The 18479-nt window shown below is 44.6% G+C and overlaps 1 protein-coding gene across 2 annotated transcripts in view; it reads left to right on the top strand.

The window, feature by feature from the left end:
• LOC137625411 (tRNA pseudouridine(38/39) synthase) overlaps positions 1–18479 on the top strand; it is an 87775-nt gene that overhangs the window by 56037 nt on the left and 13259 nt on the right. For both annotated transcript variants that reach the window (XM_068356316.1, XM_068356317.1), the window contains exons 8-9: positions 15581–15724; positions 17126–17343. In XM_068356316.1, the coding sequence (XP_068212417.1) occupies positions 15581–15724; positions 17126–17343 (362 nt within the window). The remainder of the gene's footprint in view (positions 1–15580; positions 15725–17125; positions 17344–18479) is intronic.

Genomic DNA, 18479 nt, shown 5'->3' with positions numbered 1-18479 from the left:
ATGTTTTTTGTTGTGGGTAGGACTGCTAGCAGTCATCCCTTGTGACAAGTCTAGATCATGGCCTCATTGCCAATGAGTTCAGTTTGCCAAGAAGAAGACTAAGATGCTTGAGAAGCTCTAGAGCTCCTTCTTGTCTTCCTGTGCTGCTCTATCTGTTGTGTGTCTCTGATTTTTTAGGGCTGGGTCCCCTGCAGGACTTTGTGGGTGGGTGGGGAGGAGACCTCAGAGCTTTTCTCAGGAAAAGCAGAAGTATCACCTTTACCTATGGAAGGTAATAATCCTCTACCTTTGCCTTGTGGCTTGCCTGTTGCTGTTCCAACTGACGATGACATGGACCTGAGAAAGTTGTGTTCTTCTTTGGTTATTGCTGGTACCCCGTCGGCAGGAATACTCCTGAAGGTGTTAGCTACTGCCATTACTAATGAGGCTTTCTCTGCTGTATCATCCTTGTTTCTGGCTATACTTGTGGACATGCTTGGCAGTGTGACATCTGTTGATATGGTCTCGACTGCTGTGGAAGAGGTCCCTGTGGTCCCCTCCTTTGTAGGATCATTATTGTTGGCCTCCAGGACCTCGACCATGAAGAAGCCGGATATGAAGAAGATGCATGTGGATTCCTCCTCCTCTTGTAGTTTTTTTCTTCCTCCTCTGCCTCGTCTTCAGTTGATCCTTTGGACATAGTTACTTGTGTGCAGAAGAAGAAGAAGAAGAAGAATTTGTCAAGGAAATTCAGGAAGACTGATCTACTGGAGTCACGTGAGATTCTGACCGATCTGCTTGCCTGCTCATGAGACAATACGTTACAGTATCAACCCAGACTGGAAGGTGTAACTGTATTGTATGTGGTACAAGATCTTACACTTCTGCTACCGTGCTTGGTCTTGCACCGGGATATGTGAGTGCCTTCTTGTCTGAAGGGAGGGAAATTGGCTCATTTTGGAGTGAGAGGTACCAGCCATCAGTCTCCTCTCTTTTATGAGTGACAATAAATGTGGGATCCTTGGTCACCACGTGATTGTTCCCCTCCTGAGCCCCAGATCCCGTTACAATTCCACTCATGCAAGATCACTTGTCATTTGCTTTTTTCCCTATGGGGCCTGTCCACATGCCAGTAAGTTCTCAAGGCTCTTACAATCACCAAGATACCCCATCACGTGTACGTGATCGGTGGAGGTTTTTCTGTCTCTGTGGTTATGATGGCCAAAGGCCGTCCTATTTCTGAAGGTGAAGCTGATTGTCAATTGGACCCCCTTCAACCTCCTCAAAGTATAATCCTGATTCTATTTGTGTATACTCTGAGAGGAAAGGACTCCTGAGGTACATGTTGAAACCTCATCCTGTGAGAGGGAGGGTTAGTCTCAGGTTTTGGATGCCCTAATGGCACCCAACTTGAGTCCAGTGAGATGGTGTTCATTTATCCATGTTCTTGTGATTATTTGAAAGTAAAATTAACTTATAGAGGCTACCAGGGCTCTTATGAAAGTAGGCTCTACGATTAATCACCAGTGTTTCAGCACCCCCTAAGATCAAAGACCTCACATGAGTTGTCTTGATCAGAACTTGTTCACGGGGTTCTGAATGGAGTAGATTTTCAGATCTCCGGGTCTGACAATTCACTGCGGTCTAACTGGTTGAGTAATATCCTGTCTCCCACAATTTCTCAACAGAGGAGAATCTATGCGCTCGAAGGTGCGAGCCCATCTCCTCTTACTGTTGATCCCGCAGCATTTAGATTGATGGCGGTGTTGCCTGTGGAAAGACTCAGGACTAAAGGCACATTCTTCTCACTTCTTGAGTCTACTGCCATGAAAACCTCTTCATTGGCCAGCCTCCTGGATCGATCAGTGGTCGGTTGATGTCATTTATTTTATCACTACTCAGGATTTGTCAAATCCTGACATTTTGGCATAGTACAGCAAGTTGATTTTGTATGGTGCAAAGATGGTGACCTTCATGACGCACCAGTCATTGAACCAATAGGCCAATTAGATCCTGTAGAGAAGGAATACTGTTGTTTCCCGATTTTCCAACCTGGTTGGGCAAGAGGCATTATTGGCACCGAGTCGGTACTGGAGGCCATGGTAGAGAAGTGTCGGGAGGCTAGCCATGACTCCATCATCCATTGTGTAGTTATTTTCAGGGGCCCAGGCCCTTTGAAGACTGTCTCTGCCACACCATCAGTTTCAGTTTTGGTGAAAACTCTGGGTGCCTTTAAAGCCCGATCAGGACCTCTAGCTGCTGCTTCAAAAATAGCTTTAGACAGTGACCCACCCTTCTGTGGCCAGCCTGGCCAGTTAAGGAAGGGCAATAGAGTAATAAGGAGGAAGTCGGCAGTCCCCTCCTCCAGCTGCTGCAGGTGTGGAATGATTGTCAGCCATTGGGAAAGGTGGCTAGGACATGGAGTAGAGCAGTGGATGTTGAAGTCTATAGAGGCAAATACCGCCTGCCCTTCATAGTTCCTTGTCATCCCCTCACTTACACGCTGATGGTGTTCTAAAGTCACCCTTGGAATTTGCCAAAAGCTCTGGCTTTAGTAGCAGAGGTGAAAGTTTTTGATAAGAACAATTTTCAAAGTAGTTGGAGACAGTTCTCCGTGTTCTTATAGTTGACTCTTCCTGATGGATTAGACGACTGGGGCTAGAGATCGTTCATTGACCTCTCTTTACTGAATAAAGGGATTTTGACGAAGGAAAAGTCTATTTCTGGGCGAGGAACCTGTGTCGCCCAGGCATAGTTATTGCTGAATATATCTGAGAAAAAGAGATGCATGGAATGCCAGGAATAAACCTTGCTCGCTCACTCTTTGAGTGTCGGTATAGAAAACTGGGGCTTGATTGAACCACGACCATAGATCTCTCACCAATTAGACCTCTCCTTCATCAACATACCCCCTCTCTACCCCTACATCTCCCCACCCCCCATCCTCATTCCTTCCAGCACCCGAAGCTTGGACCAACCAGGGTGAGCGAAAAAAGGGAAAGGGTGGGTTCACTGGGCGACACAGGTTCCTCGCCCAGAAATAGATTTTTTCTTCATCAAAATCCCTTTTCTGGGCTCGACCTGTGTCGCTCCGTGAAATCATAACAGAGAAATGGTACAAGCTCGGGAAGGGTTAAACACAAGGGACTGAAACTAAAAACATATAATGCAAAAAGAGAGTTCAATAGTACAAAAATATTAACAAATATAAAACATAAGATATACAAAACAAACAGATAAACTGGGAAAACTCAAATGAAAAAGCCAATACAACCAAGTAAAAATCACAAATTTTTAGTAATTTGCATTTTTCCTAACATACTTACCGAGAACTACTTTCTTAGGAGGTACCTGGAATCTCCTCTCAACCGACCAGAGTTTTGTGTAGTTTACCCTACTTCCGTTTTCTGTGAGGATCACCTCGGGCGGAAGGATACGTGCCCTGAGGCTAACCCCAAGTCAGGCCATATGCTAGCTTGGGTCTCGACCCTCAGTAAGTTCTTGGATGCTAAAAATACCTAAGGGTCAGTAAGGCACTCGGGGAAGGAAGGGAGGGCCATTACCCGAAAGTAATCCGTAAGTAGTTCTCGGTAAGTATGTTAAGAAAAATACAATTTTCAATATTAATCTTACCCGATAATCATGTAGCTGTCAACTCTGTTGCCGACAGAAATCTACGGTCGGGATACGCCAGTGATCGCTATACAGGTGGGGGTGTACACAACAGCGCCATCTGTGGTCAGGTACTCCAGTACTTCTTGTCAACACCACCTCAATTTTTTCCTCTGTCGTGCCTCCGGCTAGACCTACATGGATACGCTGTTGATTCTGGAGTTATTGTTCACGATTTGGTGATGTATTTGCTCTAGAGTTTAGCCTTCGCTATTCAGGAAGCTTTTTCATTAGCTTAGCAAGTTTTTTGGAATTAATTTGATTTAATTTTGGTGACGAAGAGAGTATGAACTCTCTTTCACTTTTAAATGGCCGACCCTTCCCTTAGACGGAAGTGTTGGTGTCGAAGAGAGTATAGGCTCTCTTTCTTAATTTTGCTTAACAAAGTTATAGATTTATTTTATATCTCTCCGCCTTTTATAGGCCTCTTCGATTAACTTCCTTTTATTATAAACTTATTAAAATTAATTTTTATGTTTGTTTATATGCGACCTTTCCTAATAGTAGGCAGTCTTTTCTTGGAACCGAAGTTAATTAACATTGAGCCCGTCATTTCGTTTTTACCTGTTAACATTTTATGCTATTTTAATGTTTTTGAAAGAATTTCTTTGATAGTCTCGTACTGTTTTCAAAGTTGAACTAACGTTTTGTTTTGTCTCTGCAGTTGTTGACGTTCAGAACGTTCAACTTGCGCTCTATCGTTACGATAGAGAGAGAGTATTCACGGTTTCACGTTGCAGTAAGAGTAAACCAATTCTAGCGTTTTGTTCATTCTTTCTTAGCTTAAATGGTTTTAATTCTAATAAAGGAACTTTTTATTTGGGAAATCTTTCAGTTTTTTTCCTTTAACAATAATATGTTTTAACGATATATATAATTGGGCTCATCTCTCAGGTTCTAAGTCAAAAGAGAGAGAGAGAGAGATAGAGACGGAGGGAGAGAGGGGAGGGTAAACGTTTCGTTCAAGCAGGTAACGTTGTTATCGTTTTTGCTCTTCTCCCTAGTCTCTTTAGGGGAAGAAGGTAAACGTTTCTAGAGTTTTATTCTTGTTCCCAGGCTTTATGCGGTGAGAGATTTTAAACGTAGTTTATTTGATCTAGTGTTTAGTCTATTTTCCAGCCACTGAATTATTTATCTTTCATTATGTTTTTCTGTTACATTGTAATACTGTTTTCGCAATTACTAACTTTTAATGAAGGATAGAATTGCGTGTTTCAGGTACAAACCACTTTAAGTTTCGAGTTCAGTGAAATAAGTGCAAACAGAAAATCAAAAGTGATAAAGTGATATGCGCAAAGTGTTACAGTGTTGCGTTCGAGGGTTCGTCTGTTCGTGCCAGTTGTTCGCCTAGTCTGGGACCTCTTACAAGCTCCCAAGCCCAGGGGAGAAGTAACGTCGAAGGACTTATGGGTTCATCAGGCCTTGATCGACGAACAGACGTTTCCCTCTGTGGTTTCGGGTGTAACCAACTCACGTAGCCGACGTGATCACCCCACCCACACAAAGACGAGAGAGCCCATTTATTCCTCGTCTGCGGAAGAGGTTTCTCGCAGAAACCATGGACCAAATCTTGCAGCTTTTAAGTGCAAGTCGGTCCCTTCCGCGCAAGTCCAACTCCTAGGTGTAGCCATTAGCACTGGGTCAGTTCGGACTTGCTGCAGTACGACAACTGCACACCTCCCAGAGAGGCAAGGTGGTACCGCAACAGGCAGTAACTCCGTCTGTTGCCGCACCAGCTGTTTTAGACCCTCAGTCTCAACGGACAGTAGCTCCGTTTGTTGTTGTCTTTCATAGACCCTAGTGGTCTATGCTGCAGACAATGCAGTCTCAGCTTGCGGTTTTGATGCAGGAGTTTCAGGCAGAGAAGGTTAGCACACCTCCTCCTGCGAGCGCTCCTCCACCTCTGCGCAGTCCACCCTGCCAGACGTATGATGTTGAGGCTCCTCCTGCCTCCATGCGTGAGCTGCCGCATTGGGAGTTGCCAGGTACCAGCGCTATGCAGCAACCTCCTCTTACCTTGAGGCAGGAGCCTCTTGCTATGCGGCAACCTCCTCAACCCTTGAGGCAGGAGCCTCATGCGTTGCGGCAACCTCCTCCACCCATGAGGCAGGAGCCTCATGTGTTGCGGCAACCTCCTCCACCCATGAGGCAGCAACCTCATGCTATGCGGCAACCTCCTCTACCCATGAGGCAGGAGCCTCATGCTATGAGGAGCCTCATGCTATGCGGCATCCTCCTCAACCCATGAGGCAGGAGCCTCATGCTATGCGGCAACCTCCTCTACCCATGAGGCAGGAGCCTCATGCTATGCGGCATCCTCCTCAAACCATGAGGCAGGAGCCTCATGCTATGCGGCATCCTCCTCAACCCATGAGGCAGGAGCCACATGCTATGAGGAGCCTCATGCTATGCGGCATCCTCCTCAACCCATGAGGCAGGGACCTCATGCTATGAGGAGCCTCATGCTATGCGGCATCCGCCTCAACCCATGAGGCAGGAGCCTCATGCTATGCGGCAACCTCCTCTACCCATGAGGCAGGAGCCTCATGCTATGCGGCATCCTCCTCAACCCATGAGGCAGGAGCCTCATGCAATGCGGCATTCTCCTCAACCCATGAGGCAGGAGCCTCATGCTATGAGGAGCCTCATGCTATGCGGCATCCTCCTCAAACCATGAGGCAGGAGCCTCATGCTATGCGGCAACCGCCTCAACCCATGAGGCAGGAGCCTCATACTATGCGGCATCCTCCTCAACGCATGCGGCATGAGCCTCATCCCTTGCAGCATGAGCCTCATCCCATGCAGCATGAGCCTCATACCATGCAGCATGAGCCTCATCCCATGCAGCATGAGCCTCATCCCATGCAGCATGAGCCTCATCCCATGCAGCATAAGCCGCACGCCATGCAACATGCTCTGCTTACCTTACAGCATGCTCTACATACAGCATGCTCTGCATACCTTACCGCATGCTCTGCATACCTTACCGCATGCTCCTCAGTCACACATCTTTGGTTGTTGCCAACTCACAAGACTGTCAAGCAGTTTCATAACGTTGCCTTCTGGTCTGCTGCTTTTGCACCAGTGAAACCCTCACTGAGAGAACTTAGCTTTTCTCGGATATGGTTCCTGTAGATGAGAAAGTGCTATTCTCCCTCCTTCTGATGTTCCCTTGAGGACTCTGTCATTTGGAGAGGAGCCTTTAGCTGCTTAGCCTCCTATGGACTTTTATTTAAGCATAACATGCTTCCAGGGAGGGTAATGGTTCCACTTCAGTCGCTAACCCCGTCTGTTACCACACCTGCTCCCATAGACCTTGAGCTTTGTTGCAAGACATGCAGTCCAAGCTTAGTCCTTGTTAGAGGATTTTTTTGTTTACGGAGTCAGTGTGTCACTGGGAAGACGTTCAACAACCAGCAGAAGTGACTTGTTGTGACGCAGTGCGGCAACCTCAGCAACCCGATAAGGAGTTGTCTGTACGACCCAGACAGTATAGACAGTTTCGGGTTGTCGCTGTACTTCCTCGCTTCCCCATGGTTGACAGTTCACAGACTGTGCAGCAGTACCATGATCTTGTGTCCGGCTCCGTCAGACGACTGGCTTTTAAGAGCTCCCACAAGTCGTCGCTGTCTGGAGATTCTCAGATGGACTATGGATCTGACCAAGGAACTGGGCCTCCTGGTCAATTTTGAGGAGTCCCAGCTCGTCCCATCCCAGACCATTGTCTACCTGGGTATGGATCTTCAGAGTCGAGCTTTTCGGGCTTTTCCGTCGGCCCCAAGGATCTACCAAGCCCTAGAATGCATCCAGAGCATGCTGAGAAGGAACCGATGCTCAGTCAGGTAGTGGATGAGTCTAACAGGGACACTTTCATCGCTGGCCCTGTTCATCGAGTTAGGGAGACGCCACCTCCGCCCCCTTCAGTATCATCTAGCTGCTCACTGGATAAAGGACATGACGCTAGAGACGGTCTCAGTTCCTGTTTCCGAAGAGAGGAGGTCTACTCTCACGTGGTGAAAGAACAGCTTTCTTCTCAAGGAAGTCTACCTTTGGCTGTTCAGAAACCCGACCGCCGTCTCTTCTCTGACGCATCAGACACGGGCTGGGGTGCGACTTTGGACGGACAGGAATGCTCGGGAACATGGAATCAGGAGCAAAGGACACTTCACATCAATTGCAAGGAGCTGTTGGCGGTTCACATGGCCTTGATAAACTTCAAGTCCCTCCAGCTTAACAAGGTGGTGGAGGTGGACTCTGACAACACCACAGCCTTGGCTTACATCTCCAAGCAGGGAGGGACTCATTCGTGGAAGTTGTTCTAGATCGCAAGGGACCTCCTCATCTGGTCAAAAGATCGAAAGCTCACGCTGGTAACGAGGTTCATTCAGGGCGATATGAATGTCATGGCAGATCGCCTCAGCCGGAAGGGTCAGGTCATCCCCACAGAGTGGACCCTTCACAAGAATGTTTGCAGCAGACTTTGGGCCCTGTGGGGTCAGCCAACCATAGATCTGTTCGCTACCTCGATAACCTAGAGGCTCCCGTTGTATTGTTCTCCGATTCCAGACCCAGCAGCAGTTCACGTGGATGCTTTTCTGCTGGATTGGTCCCATCTCGACCTGTATGCATTCCCGCCGTTCAAGATTGTCAACAGGGTACTTCAGAAGTTCGCCTCTCGCAAAGGGACACGGCTGACGTTGGTTGGCTCCGCTCTGGCCCGCGAGAGAATGGTTCATAGAGGTACTGCAATGGCTGGTCGACATTCCCAGGACTCTTCCTCTAGGAGTGGACCTTCTACGTCTACCTCACGTAAAGAAGGTACACCCAAACCTCCACGCTCTTCGTCTGACTGCCTTCAGACTTTCGAAAGACTCTCAAGAGCTAGGGGCTTTTCGAAGGAGGCAGCCAGAGCGATTGCCAGAGCAAGGAGGACATCCACTCTCAGAGTCTATCAGTCTAAAGGGGAAGTCTTCCGAAGCTGGTACAAGGCCAATGCAGTTTCCTCAACCAGTACCACTGTAACCCAGATTGCTGACTTCCTGTTACATCTAAGGAACGTAAGATCCCTTTCAGCTCCTACGATCAAGGGTTACAGAAGTATATTGGCAGCGGTTTTCCGCCACAGAGGCTTGGATCTTTCCACCAACAAAGATCTACAGGACCTCCTTAGGTCTTTTGAGACCTCAAAGGAACGTCGGTTGTCCACTCCAGGCTGGAATCTAGACGTGGTCCTAAGGTTCCTTATGTCATCAAGATTTGAACCTCTCCAATCAGCCTCTTTTAAGGACCTCACATTAAAAACTCTTTTCCTCGTGTGCTTGACAACAGCTAAAAGAGTAAGTGAGATCCACGCCTTCAGCAGGAACATAGTTTTCACATCTGAAACGGCTACATGTTCCTTGCAGCTCGGTTTTTTGCTAAAACGAGCTTCCTTCACGTCCTTGGCCTAAGTCGTTCGAGATCCCAAGCCTGTCCAACTTGGTGGGGAACGAACTGGAGAGAGTACTTTGCCCAGTTAGAGCTCTTAGGTACTATCTAAAAAGGTCATAACCTTTACGAGGACAATCAGAAGCCTTATGGTTTGCTATCAAGAAGCCTTCTCTTCCAAGGTCTAAGAACTCAGTTTCTTACTAATTCAGGCTCCTGATTAGGGAAGCACATTCTCATCTGAAGGAAGAAGACCTTGCTTTGCTGAAGGTAAGGACACATGAAGTGAGAGCTGTGGCTACTTCAGTGGCCTTCAAACAGAACCGTTCTCTGCAGAGTGTTATGGATGCAACCTATTGGAGAAGCAAGTCAGTGTTCGCATCATTCTATCTCAAAGATGTCCAGTCTCTTTACGAGAACTGCTACACCCTGGGACCATTCGTAGCAACGAATGCAGTAGTAGGCGGGGGCTCAGCCACTACATTCCCATAATCCCATAACCTTTTTAACCTTTCTCTTGAATACTTTTTATGGGTTGTACGGTCGGCTAAGAAGCCTTCCACATCCTTGTTGATTTGGCGGGTGGTCAATTCTTTCTTGAGAAGCGCCGAGGTTAAAGGTTGTGATGAGGTCCTTTAGTATGGGTTGCAGCCCTTTATACTTCAGCACCTAAGAGTCGTTCAGCATCCTAAGAGGACCGCTACGCTCAGTAAGGAAGACGTACTTAATAAAGGCAGAGTAATGGTTCAAGTCGTCTTCCTTACCAGGTACTTATTTATTTTATGTTATTTTTGAATAACTAATAAAATAAAATACGGGATACTTAGCTTCTTTGTTAACATGTATGCTGGTCTCCACCCACCACCCTGGGTGTGAATCAGCTACATGATTATCGGGTAAGATTAATATTGAAAAATGTTATTTTCATTAGTAAAATAAATTTTTGAATATACTTACCCGATGATCATGAATTAAAGGACCCGCCCTTCCTCCCCATAGAGAACCAGTGGACCGAGGAAAAAATTGAGGTGGTGTTGACAAGAAGTACTGGAGTACCTGACCACAGATGGCGCTGTTGTGTACACCCCCACCTGTATAGCGATCGCTGGCGTATCCCGACCGTAGATTTCTGTCGGCAACAGAGTTGACAGCTACATGATTATCGGGTAAGTATATTCAAAAATTTATTTTACTAATGAAAATAACATATTACTAAAAATTTGTGATTTGTTCCAACACAGAGACTTACCTCGAACTACTTTTTTAGGAGACTTACACTTTAGGAGGTGGGAGTGTCTACCTGACCTAGACCCAACTAAGCAGAACGGCCGTGAACCTAGATAGGAGACTAGGTTCCAAAGGTTGTCGGAAAACGAATCGTAGGAAAAACTACACAAAGAGCTCATGCTAGTGTCTAAGTACTCACCCTTAAACAATTTCTTGCTGTTGTGTTCAATGACGAAGGTGTGAAGTCATGTCTTGTGCAGGCTCTACCTGGTCAAATCTCCGGGGAAAGAAAAGAGAAGACAAGGGGAAAAGGGAAAACGAACCTGTGTCTTTTTGGTCTTGATACCCGCGATTATACCTGGGGCTTTGGCCGTTTAATCGCTTGGAGCGCGGAGATGATTGTCCCAATAGAGAACCCATCTAGAGACTTCCTCGAACATTCCTTGAGGTAGTGGGTTGTGAATGTAGATTGGTTCGACCAGGTGCCTGCTCTGAGGATCTGCGCTACTGCCATGTTTCTCTCAAAGGCAAGAGAGGTACTTATACCCCTAATGTCATGCGGTCTGGGATTACCTGGTAGGGGAAGACCGGCACTACTATAGGCCTTGATGATCACCTGTCTAAGCCAAAAGGAGATGGTATTCTTAGAGACCGGCTTTCTCACCGTGCCCGTGGAGACGAAGAGGTTCTTGATACCAGGTCGGAGACTGGCAGTCCTCTCCGGATATTTCCTTACGGCTCTGACTGGACACAACTTCAAATCTTCCGGATTACCTGACTGAGGAATTGCTGGAACAGTGAACCCCTCGAATTTTGGATCCCAGACAGCTGGATTTTGTGTTTTAGCCACAAATGAAGGAACGAACTTGAAGGAGATCTCACGCCAACCTCTTGTATGCGAGACTTCGTAGGACAAACCATGGATCTCGCCCACTCTCTTAGCTGAAGCCAAAGCTAACAAGAAGACCGTCTTGAGAGTGAGATTTCTATCTACTATGTCCTTCAAAGGTTCAAATGGTGGCGACGCGGCTCGTCAAGATACTGCCGAGCTTCTTTGGTCACTTCTTATAGAAGTCTCCAATTTTAGCCTCTCCTCATGGAACAAGTTTGATTTTCAAACTCTGCTATGCCAGAAAAAGGCTTGTTATCATATAAATAGTTAGCCCATGGCTTCCTGTACAAATTTGACCAGTAGAACTCATACTCATAGTCCTTTTTCCTTGACATCCGTCTTTAGCCTGTCATGCTTCAGTTTAGATAACACCAAAGGGTTTTTACCCTAAAGTCAACCTTGCCCTTCAAGATCAGCCTCGTCTCCAAAGACTTGGGACAATTGGTTGATCTTAACAATCTCGAGCTCCTCTAAAATACCTGCTCGAGTTTACCATGATCTGAGGATTGGACTAATCTCTGGAGACCCAACTGTTACATTGAATATGGGTATCTATAGACGTGGTCATCACTCTGCAAAAACTTCTGCAGGTTCGCCAAGACTACAACAGTCTCAGTCGAATCCAACAACTTCAGGAACAGAAAGATCCCAGGTCCTTTGGAACCAGGGATCTTCCTTTCCTCTGGTTCTCTACAAGATCCAATCAAGAGACTGTCCTGGTAAGGAGGTTGCCAGATGAGAATCTCATCTAGGGAGTCGACCACCCCATTTTTCTCCTAGATTTAACGTTTCCTATAGAAGCATCAAAGAAAGGAGGGAAGGGAAGAGGAGAGGCCACATATGGTACCACATATTAGACTAGCTCTGGCAGAGATCTTTATTCCTGGGTTTGAGGCTGCAATGGCAGCAACTGCTGCATAGGAAGGTACACCTTCCACGGCTGGTAACTTGAATTTTAGCAGGTGCTTTGGATCCATAGAGGTGGGACATGGTTCTGGAGCAGGCTCAGCAGTCGGGGTGAGTGCGGCAGTGGCTTCAGCAAGTAGCTGTGTCAGGCAGGATTTTCAGTTGGTCAGGCAGATGTGACTCAGCCAGAGCAGGAGGGTGAGTGTCTTTGGAGGGATCCAGGTCCATGGCTGACATTTCTTCCTCTGCTGCTGGTAGGTGGTGTGGGAGTAAGTGGTTCCACTCTTTCTTCCTTTTTCTTCTTGGCAGGTGGGGTCTCCACTGGTATGAGGAGAGGGGTCAGGAACATGTTCTGGGTGAGGAGAATATTTTCTAGGTGCGGCCATCATGCAGTCGATATCTGGATTTGGGTCAAATCTGGGCCATTTAGGTGGCCTGCCCAGGGTCTTCAACATCTTCTGGAGTACTCCTGGGGGGTGGAAGTGTGGGAACTGAATGTTGATGAGCTTCAGTGGTAGGGCTTTCTTATACATTGGAGGCGCTCCCTATTTCTTCCTGTAATGAGTCATTACATGAGGTCGTGGTACAGATTGCAATTGTCGCATATGCACCATATCGTGTGGCGGGCACAGTCCCAATCAAGCTGCAAACCCAACACTACAGCCAACTTGAGAGAAAAAACACATATCTTCCTCGGTGATCATAGTATGCAGTGCATTGCTTGTAGGGTTTCCTGTCTTGACGTTACTAGTACTTCTTGTCATAGCAAAACCAACAGATGAAGGTTCTGCTATAAGTGTACGTTTGAAAGTCGACAGTCCACGTCAGGGCTTAAAATTTCAGCCCAGCAGAAGACTGGACTTCGAGCCTGACAAGGACGACAGTCGGATAGCGTTGTTCATGTTGGGATCTTCCACTGGAGGTGTATATGGCTCGGGAGCTATTGAGGACTTCCTTCACGACCCAATTTTCTCCGTGGTGAGGATCGTGCAAGGGTTGTCTCTCTTTTCGATGGCGCTATCCCAGTAATAGACCCTCAATTTGCCATCAGAAGGAATTCCACTCCTAGACTTAGGTGATGGGAGGCCCCTGTTCATTCCTGGAGCATCTCCTCCAGACCAAAAGGCTAAACCTTTCCCATGTCGCCAGTCATTGCTCTTTACAGAGTTTGAGCCTACCTATCTCCTTCAGTCCTGGTCCCCCCCCCCCCCCCCCTACCCGGATGACCCAGGACTCCTAGACAGCAGATCTTCACCTGATCCTGAAGACAGGTCTCTCTCAATGTTACCCCAGGCTAAGAGAGTAGGCCTACCTCATGAGTTGCCCTTAACATCTCGCCTACGGTGAGGAATCCAGTAACATCTGACATCTTTCCAGACTGCGAGGACCCTAGGTTCAAGCTCTTTGGACTAAAAATCCTCCGTAGCATGATCAATGATCCGTATCAATGGCTATTACGTCAGTGATTAACTTGAGGTTATACCCTGAGGAAGATACATCAGCTCTCCTCAAGGGTACGCCAACCCTAAGAGGGTCAAAGGAGGCTCATCAGGAACTCGTTCGTGACTGGGACCTGCAGGGTCATGGACCAGTCATTGAATCCTTCTCCTTCTCTTAGAGGTGACCTAGAACTCATAACGTTTCAAATAGGAATATGCCCTTAATGTTTATATGCAGCTACTCTGTGACGCAGACCATGCCAGTGGCAATGTGAAAGCTTTAATGACCTTTACCTCCCACTTCCTGCCAGACGTGAACCGTAGGAACATGCAGAAGTTCTCCATTGTCCCTGTGGTGGCTACACAAAGGGTTTATAACAATCAAACTCCTTGATGGACAAGTAGCAAATGGTGAGGGGAGAGTTAACCAAGGATAAGCCTGGGATGATTGACGAAGAATGACTAGCTCTTTCTTTCTTTCATCTCCCACCTCCCCTACTGGGCAACAGCTCCTACGGTACTCTGCAAAGATGACCTTCACCATCTGCAGGTATAACTGTTTCCCTTGTATAACCTGGTATAGATAGATATACTTGTTGCGTCCCCATACCCCCTGGCAAGGTGGGATTGGGTAATGTCTCGGGTTACTTCTAAGAATCCTATGTTTCTGAGTGTTTTCCATACACTAGTCACACATTCAACAAAATTGCTTAGGCCGCTAATCGTGCTTTGCACGTCTAGTTTAGCGAAGTCTCAGGGTTTCTCTCTGTTACATGCGAACATGTACGGGAAAACCCCGGGTTAAAGACCAGCCAGTTGGTCACGACTTTCACCCTCCTAAGGGGTGAGTCATCCCTAATAAATAGCGTGGGGTTTGTATGAGCGTCGCAACAAATGACAAACTTGAAAGTAATTTTTATTTTTCCTAATGTATACAAACCTGGAGCTATTTACACGAATTGGCCTGCCATCACCTCTATCCCCCAAGAAGTTCTAACTGCAATACAGTAAAAAGGGACCAGGATACACAGGTGCATGTGTGTGAGAGGAGTGGCTGGTTACTCCAGCTAACCCCTCTAACCCCCCACCGCTACAGAGGGTGCAGGAGGGGTAGTTCCACCTCGCTAAAAGTCGTATGGCTAGTTTCAGCTTTGCCGAAAGGATAATCCCTGATTAACCCTTTTACCCCCGGGGTTTTTGGAAATTTCCAATCCTTAACCCCAAGGGGGTTATTTTTTTCCCAGCACATTTTGCAGTATATATTTTTTAAATTGCTCTAACAGCCTTAATTTTTGTCATAGAGAGGTCAGGTTGGTCTTATTCTCTTGGAAAATGCCTGAATCTTCTCAAAAAATTATCAAAAAAATATGAAAAACAAATTTTTATAGCATTTTTTTGCAAGGACGTACCGGTACGTCCATGGGGGTAAAGGGATGGCTTTTGTGAAACGTACCAGTACGTCCTTTGGGGGTAAAAGGGTTAATGGCTCCAGATTTGTATAGGTTAAGAAAAATACAAATTACTGTACTTCCAAATTTGTTATTTTTACTTTATATCTTTCAATGGATATTTATCGTGGAATTGTTACCAAATAACAGTCACTTCAGTTAATATAGTTTTTTTTTTTTTTTTTTTTTTACACAAAACCACAGTGCTTTACCATTATTAAGAGAAAATTATATAAAACAAATTTCTTCAAAATTATTCTATAATCACTTCATAATGAATGTAAAAAATGTTTAGGTTGTTTAGAGTGAAATAAAAAGAAAAAAGAGCAAAATTTCAAAAAAATTATTCTATAATCAGCAGTAAAACAAATAAACAGGAAAATGTAGTTTATTATAGATTAAGTGAGCATGATGATAAATGTCTTATACTGTATAGCTTGATTAGCTGATCTTCTACCTCGTAGTGAAGGAGTTCAACTTTGAACAGCCGTTCCAACTTTGCTAAAGTCTTAATCCTCTTCATGGACCGAGGTTTGTATAGTTAGGAAAAATATAAATTTCTTTTAAATTTGTGATATTTTTTTCTACAGGAAACCACAGTATTGTTTAGCCAGTGATGTGCCCCTCAACCTGTATGGAACCACATTCGAGGGTGTTGCATGGCAATGGGATCTTGAAGTTCTGAAGTCTGTTATATCCCAACTGCAGGCTTTATGGACGCAAAACTCAGTCAGGTAAGAAGACATCTCTTCACAGATTTACCTTCTAGAGGGGTATCACATGTACTGTAGTGAGTTTTTTTATTGATACTAAAGGTATAGCAGTTCCTCAGTTTATGAGTTTAAGTTGTCCTAGGAGTGAGCTCATAACCTGAAATACTTGTATTCTAAAACAAATTTTCCCATGAGAAATAAAGGAAATTTATGAAATGCGTTGCAGAAGTCCTTGAATACACATATACATGTATGTTCATTTTGAAAGGTTTGTAATAGAATTAAGTGAATAAATTACAATCCCTAATATAAGAAATAAATAAAAATAATGATACCCATTAAAGAATAGAAACGTATTGACAAAATAACACGGTTTACCTTTGAGGAGAGTAGTGATTGGCATGAGGGAGATAAGAGGAGGAAGTAGGAGAATTCAGGAGCATTTCTGGCAAAAGAGTTGGTATTCTCTCTTGAACAACATTCACTAACTGAATTACTTAATTCACACAAGCATGGTGTGATGTATGGGCACTGCTTGACTGATTTTCTGGTATTCATGTCAGTACTTGTTCCAAAAGAAGAATACCCACATGAAGGAATTATTATTTTTTTTTTTTTTTTTGCACCAATAAAAAGCTTGTAAACCGATTTGATTTTTTATGCTCATTTACTGATTTTCTCATATTCTAAGTTGCAGTATTCATAGACAGAGGTACTATTGTACTTTATAGTGTCCTAGCTGCATTGGATTTTGTCTTTTACTTTTCATCAATTCCCTTTGGTCTCCTGTCACCTAGGGGTCCAACCCCTTCAAATTGAAATTGTTCCAATTTTCATCTTCCATTTAGTAAACCTTTTTAAGTTTGCCCTATGAGATTTTGAAAGCATCTTATTTGTATTGCTAATGAACTTTGAATAAGCACTTTCAAATTATACTTCATTTTTCTGTTGATAAGATTCAATAAATCATGCAATTTAATAATTTAGTTGTGAAAGTCGTCACTCTCCTAATTTTTGTGAGAGTTAAAGATGTATAAGTGCAGAAAAACTAAGTTTTTTAAGAATTTTTCTCTATATTAGATTGCATTATCCCTAAAGCACTTCACTTACTTTTGGAGTCTGGCCTTCTGATATGCAGCAAAATCGGTGACATGATTTGACAAAGACCATGTAGTCTTGAAGGTATTTCACTGACTGCTAATAGTGATTGCACATGAATTTTAGCATAACCTAATTAGTACTTTAACGTTAATCAATTTTAGAGATTCATTGGCAAAATGGATCTCGTCTTAATGTAGCTGTTAAGTAATTGATTCTAGAGACCTCCCAATGATTATGCTTTGAGTATGCTTATATGTGAACTGTAAATTTTGAATGTTGACACACTCATTGGGGAGAAACTAACAAATTTCATCCTTGTAGGACTACAATGATCAGAAGGATGCTCTGGGATTTGGAATCTCGTTATAAAGACCTATCAAAGGGATTCACAAGCACAGCAAGTATAGAATGTTCGGAGAATGTGACAGCCCCAGGTGCACAAGTATTGCGACAGTATATCCCTCAAGATCAATGTGAAACTCTGGTCTCTGGTGCCAGAACTAAAGTATACCGTCCACTGCTTTCACGGCCAACTTGTGGTAAGTACATTTTATGTAATGAAATTAGTGTAACATGAAAAGAAATTATAGTACCTATGTTATAGATACTGTGGTTCAGTAACCAAGTAGAAATTTAAATTATGAAAGATCATGTTTTCACAGGAAGGAAGATTATTACCTTATGATATTGTTAAATGACTGTTGTTGAGTGCAGCAGTTGATTTTATACACAGTACTTTTATTCTTATTTATTATACAGTAACAGGATTTTATGTGCTTTTAACACTTTTCCATTGATTTTACGACTTCAATATTTATGGCGGACAGATGTAAAGTCAAATAAAATTACCTAAACTTGATTTATATTTTTAAACATTTAACTTAGCCGGTGGATCTAAATATAGCTAACGTCTCTGACGTCCGGCAGAAAATTCAAAACTCGCAGGCAATCGAAGATTGGGTAGCTAGGTGTACCTCTAGCGCCACCACTCACCAGGATACTGGAACCATTCCTCAAGTCCTCGGTTCTTCTCTGCCACTGTGGTGATAACATTGGAATTTTCTTGCTCGCGCATAACCTCCTGTTTTCTACAGCTTTGGTGAAGTACTTGTTTTTCGGTTAATGGCTTTTGCTTGGTTGGTTTTTCTTACGCCTTTCCTTGAAACTCTTTTTGATTTGACTATTTTTGACCCTTGCTTGTTTGATCTCTCTCTGGATATTCCAAAATGGCCGACCCTTCCCCTGTGTATAGGAAATGTGTTAAAGGCTGTAAGACCCGCCTTCCTAAGGCTTCTATCGACCCCCACTCTATTTGTAACAATTGTAGAGGTAAAATATGTCAGTTAGGGGATCGATGTGATGAGTGTGTAATTTTATCTAATAGCGAGTGGCTTGAATATGAGAAGTACACTCGTAAGTTAGAGAGAGATAGGGTCAGAAGAAGCTTTTCTCATTCTCCAGAATTTTCCTCTCCCCATGTCCCTAAACCTTTTCCTTCCCCAGTAGTGGTAGTTCATGAACCCCCTACTAGCACTAACGAGCCTTCACTGATGGACATGATGAAGGTGATTCATGCTCTTGGTACCAAGGTCGAGTCGCTTGCTACAGATAGGAATCAGCTCATGTCCGATGTTAAATTGTTAAAAAGTGCCAGTGTTAGTGATTAAAGTGCGAA

This window comes from Palaemon carinicauda, chromosome 32, assembly GCF_036898095.1.
Source record: "Palaemon carinicauda isolate YSFRI2023 chromosome 32, ASM3689809v2, whole genome shotgun sequence".
NCBI lineage: Eukaryota > Metazoa > Arthropoda > Malacostraca > Decapoda > Palaemonidae > Palaemon > Palaemon carinicauda.
Note: the sequence above shows the minus strand (reverse complement) of the source record. Positions and strands in the feature narration are given on the sequence as shown.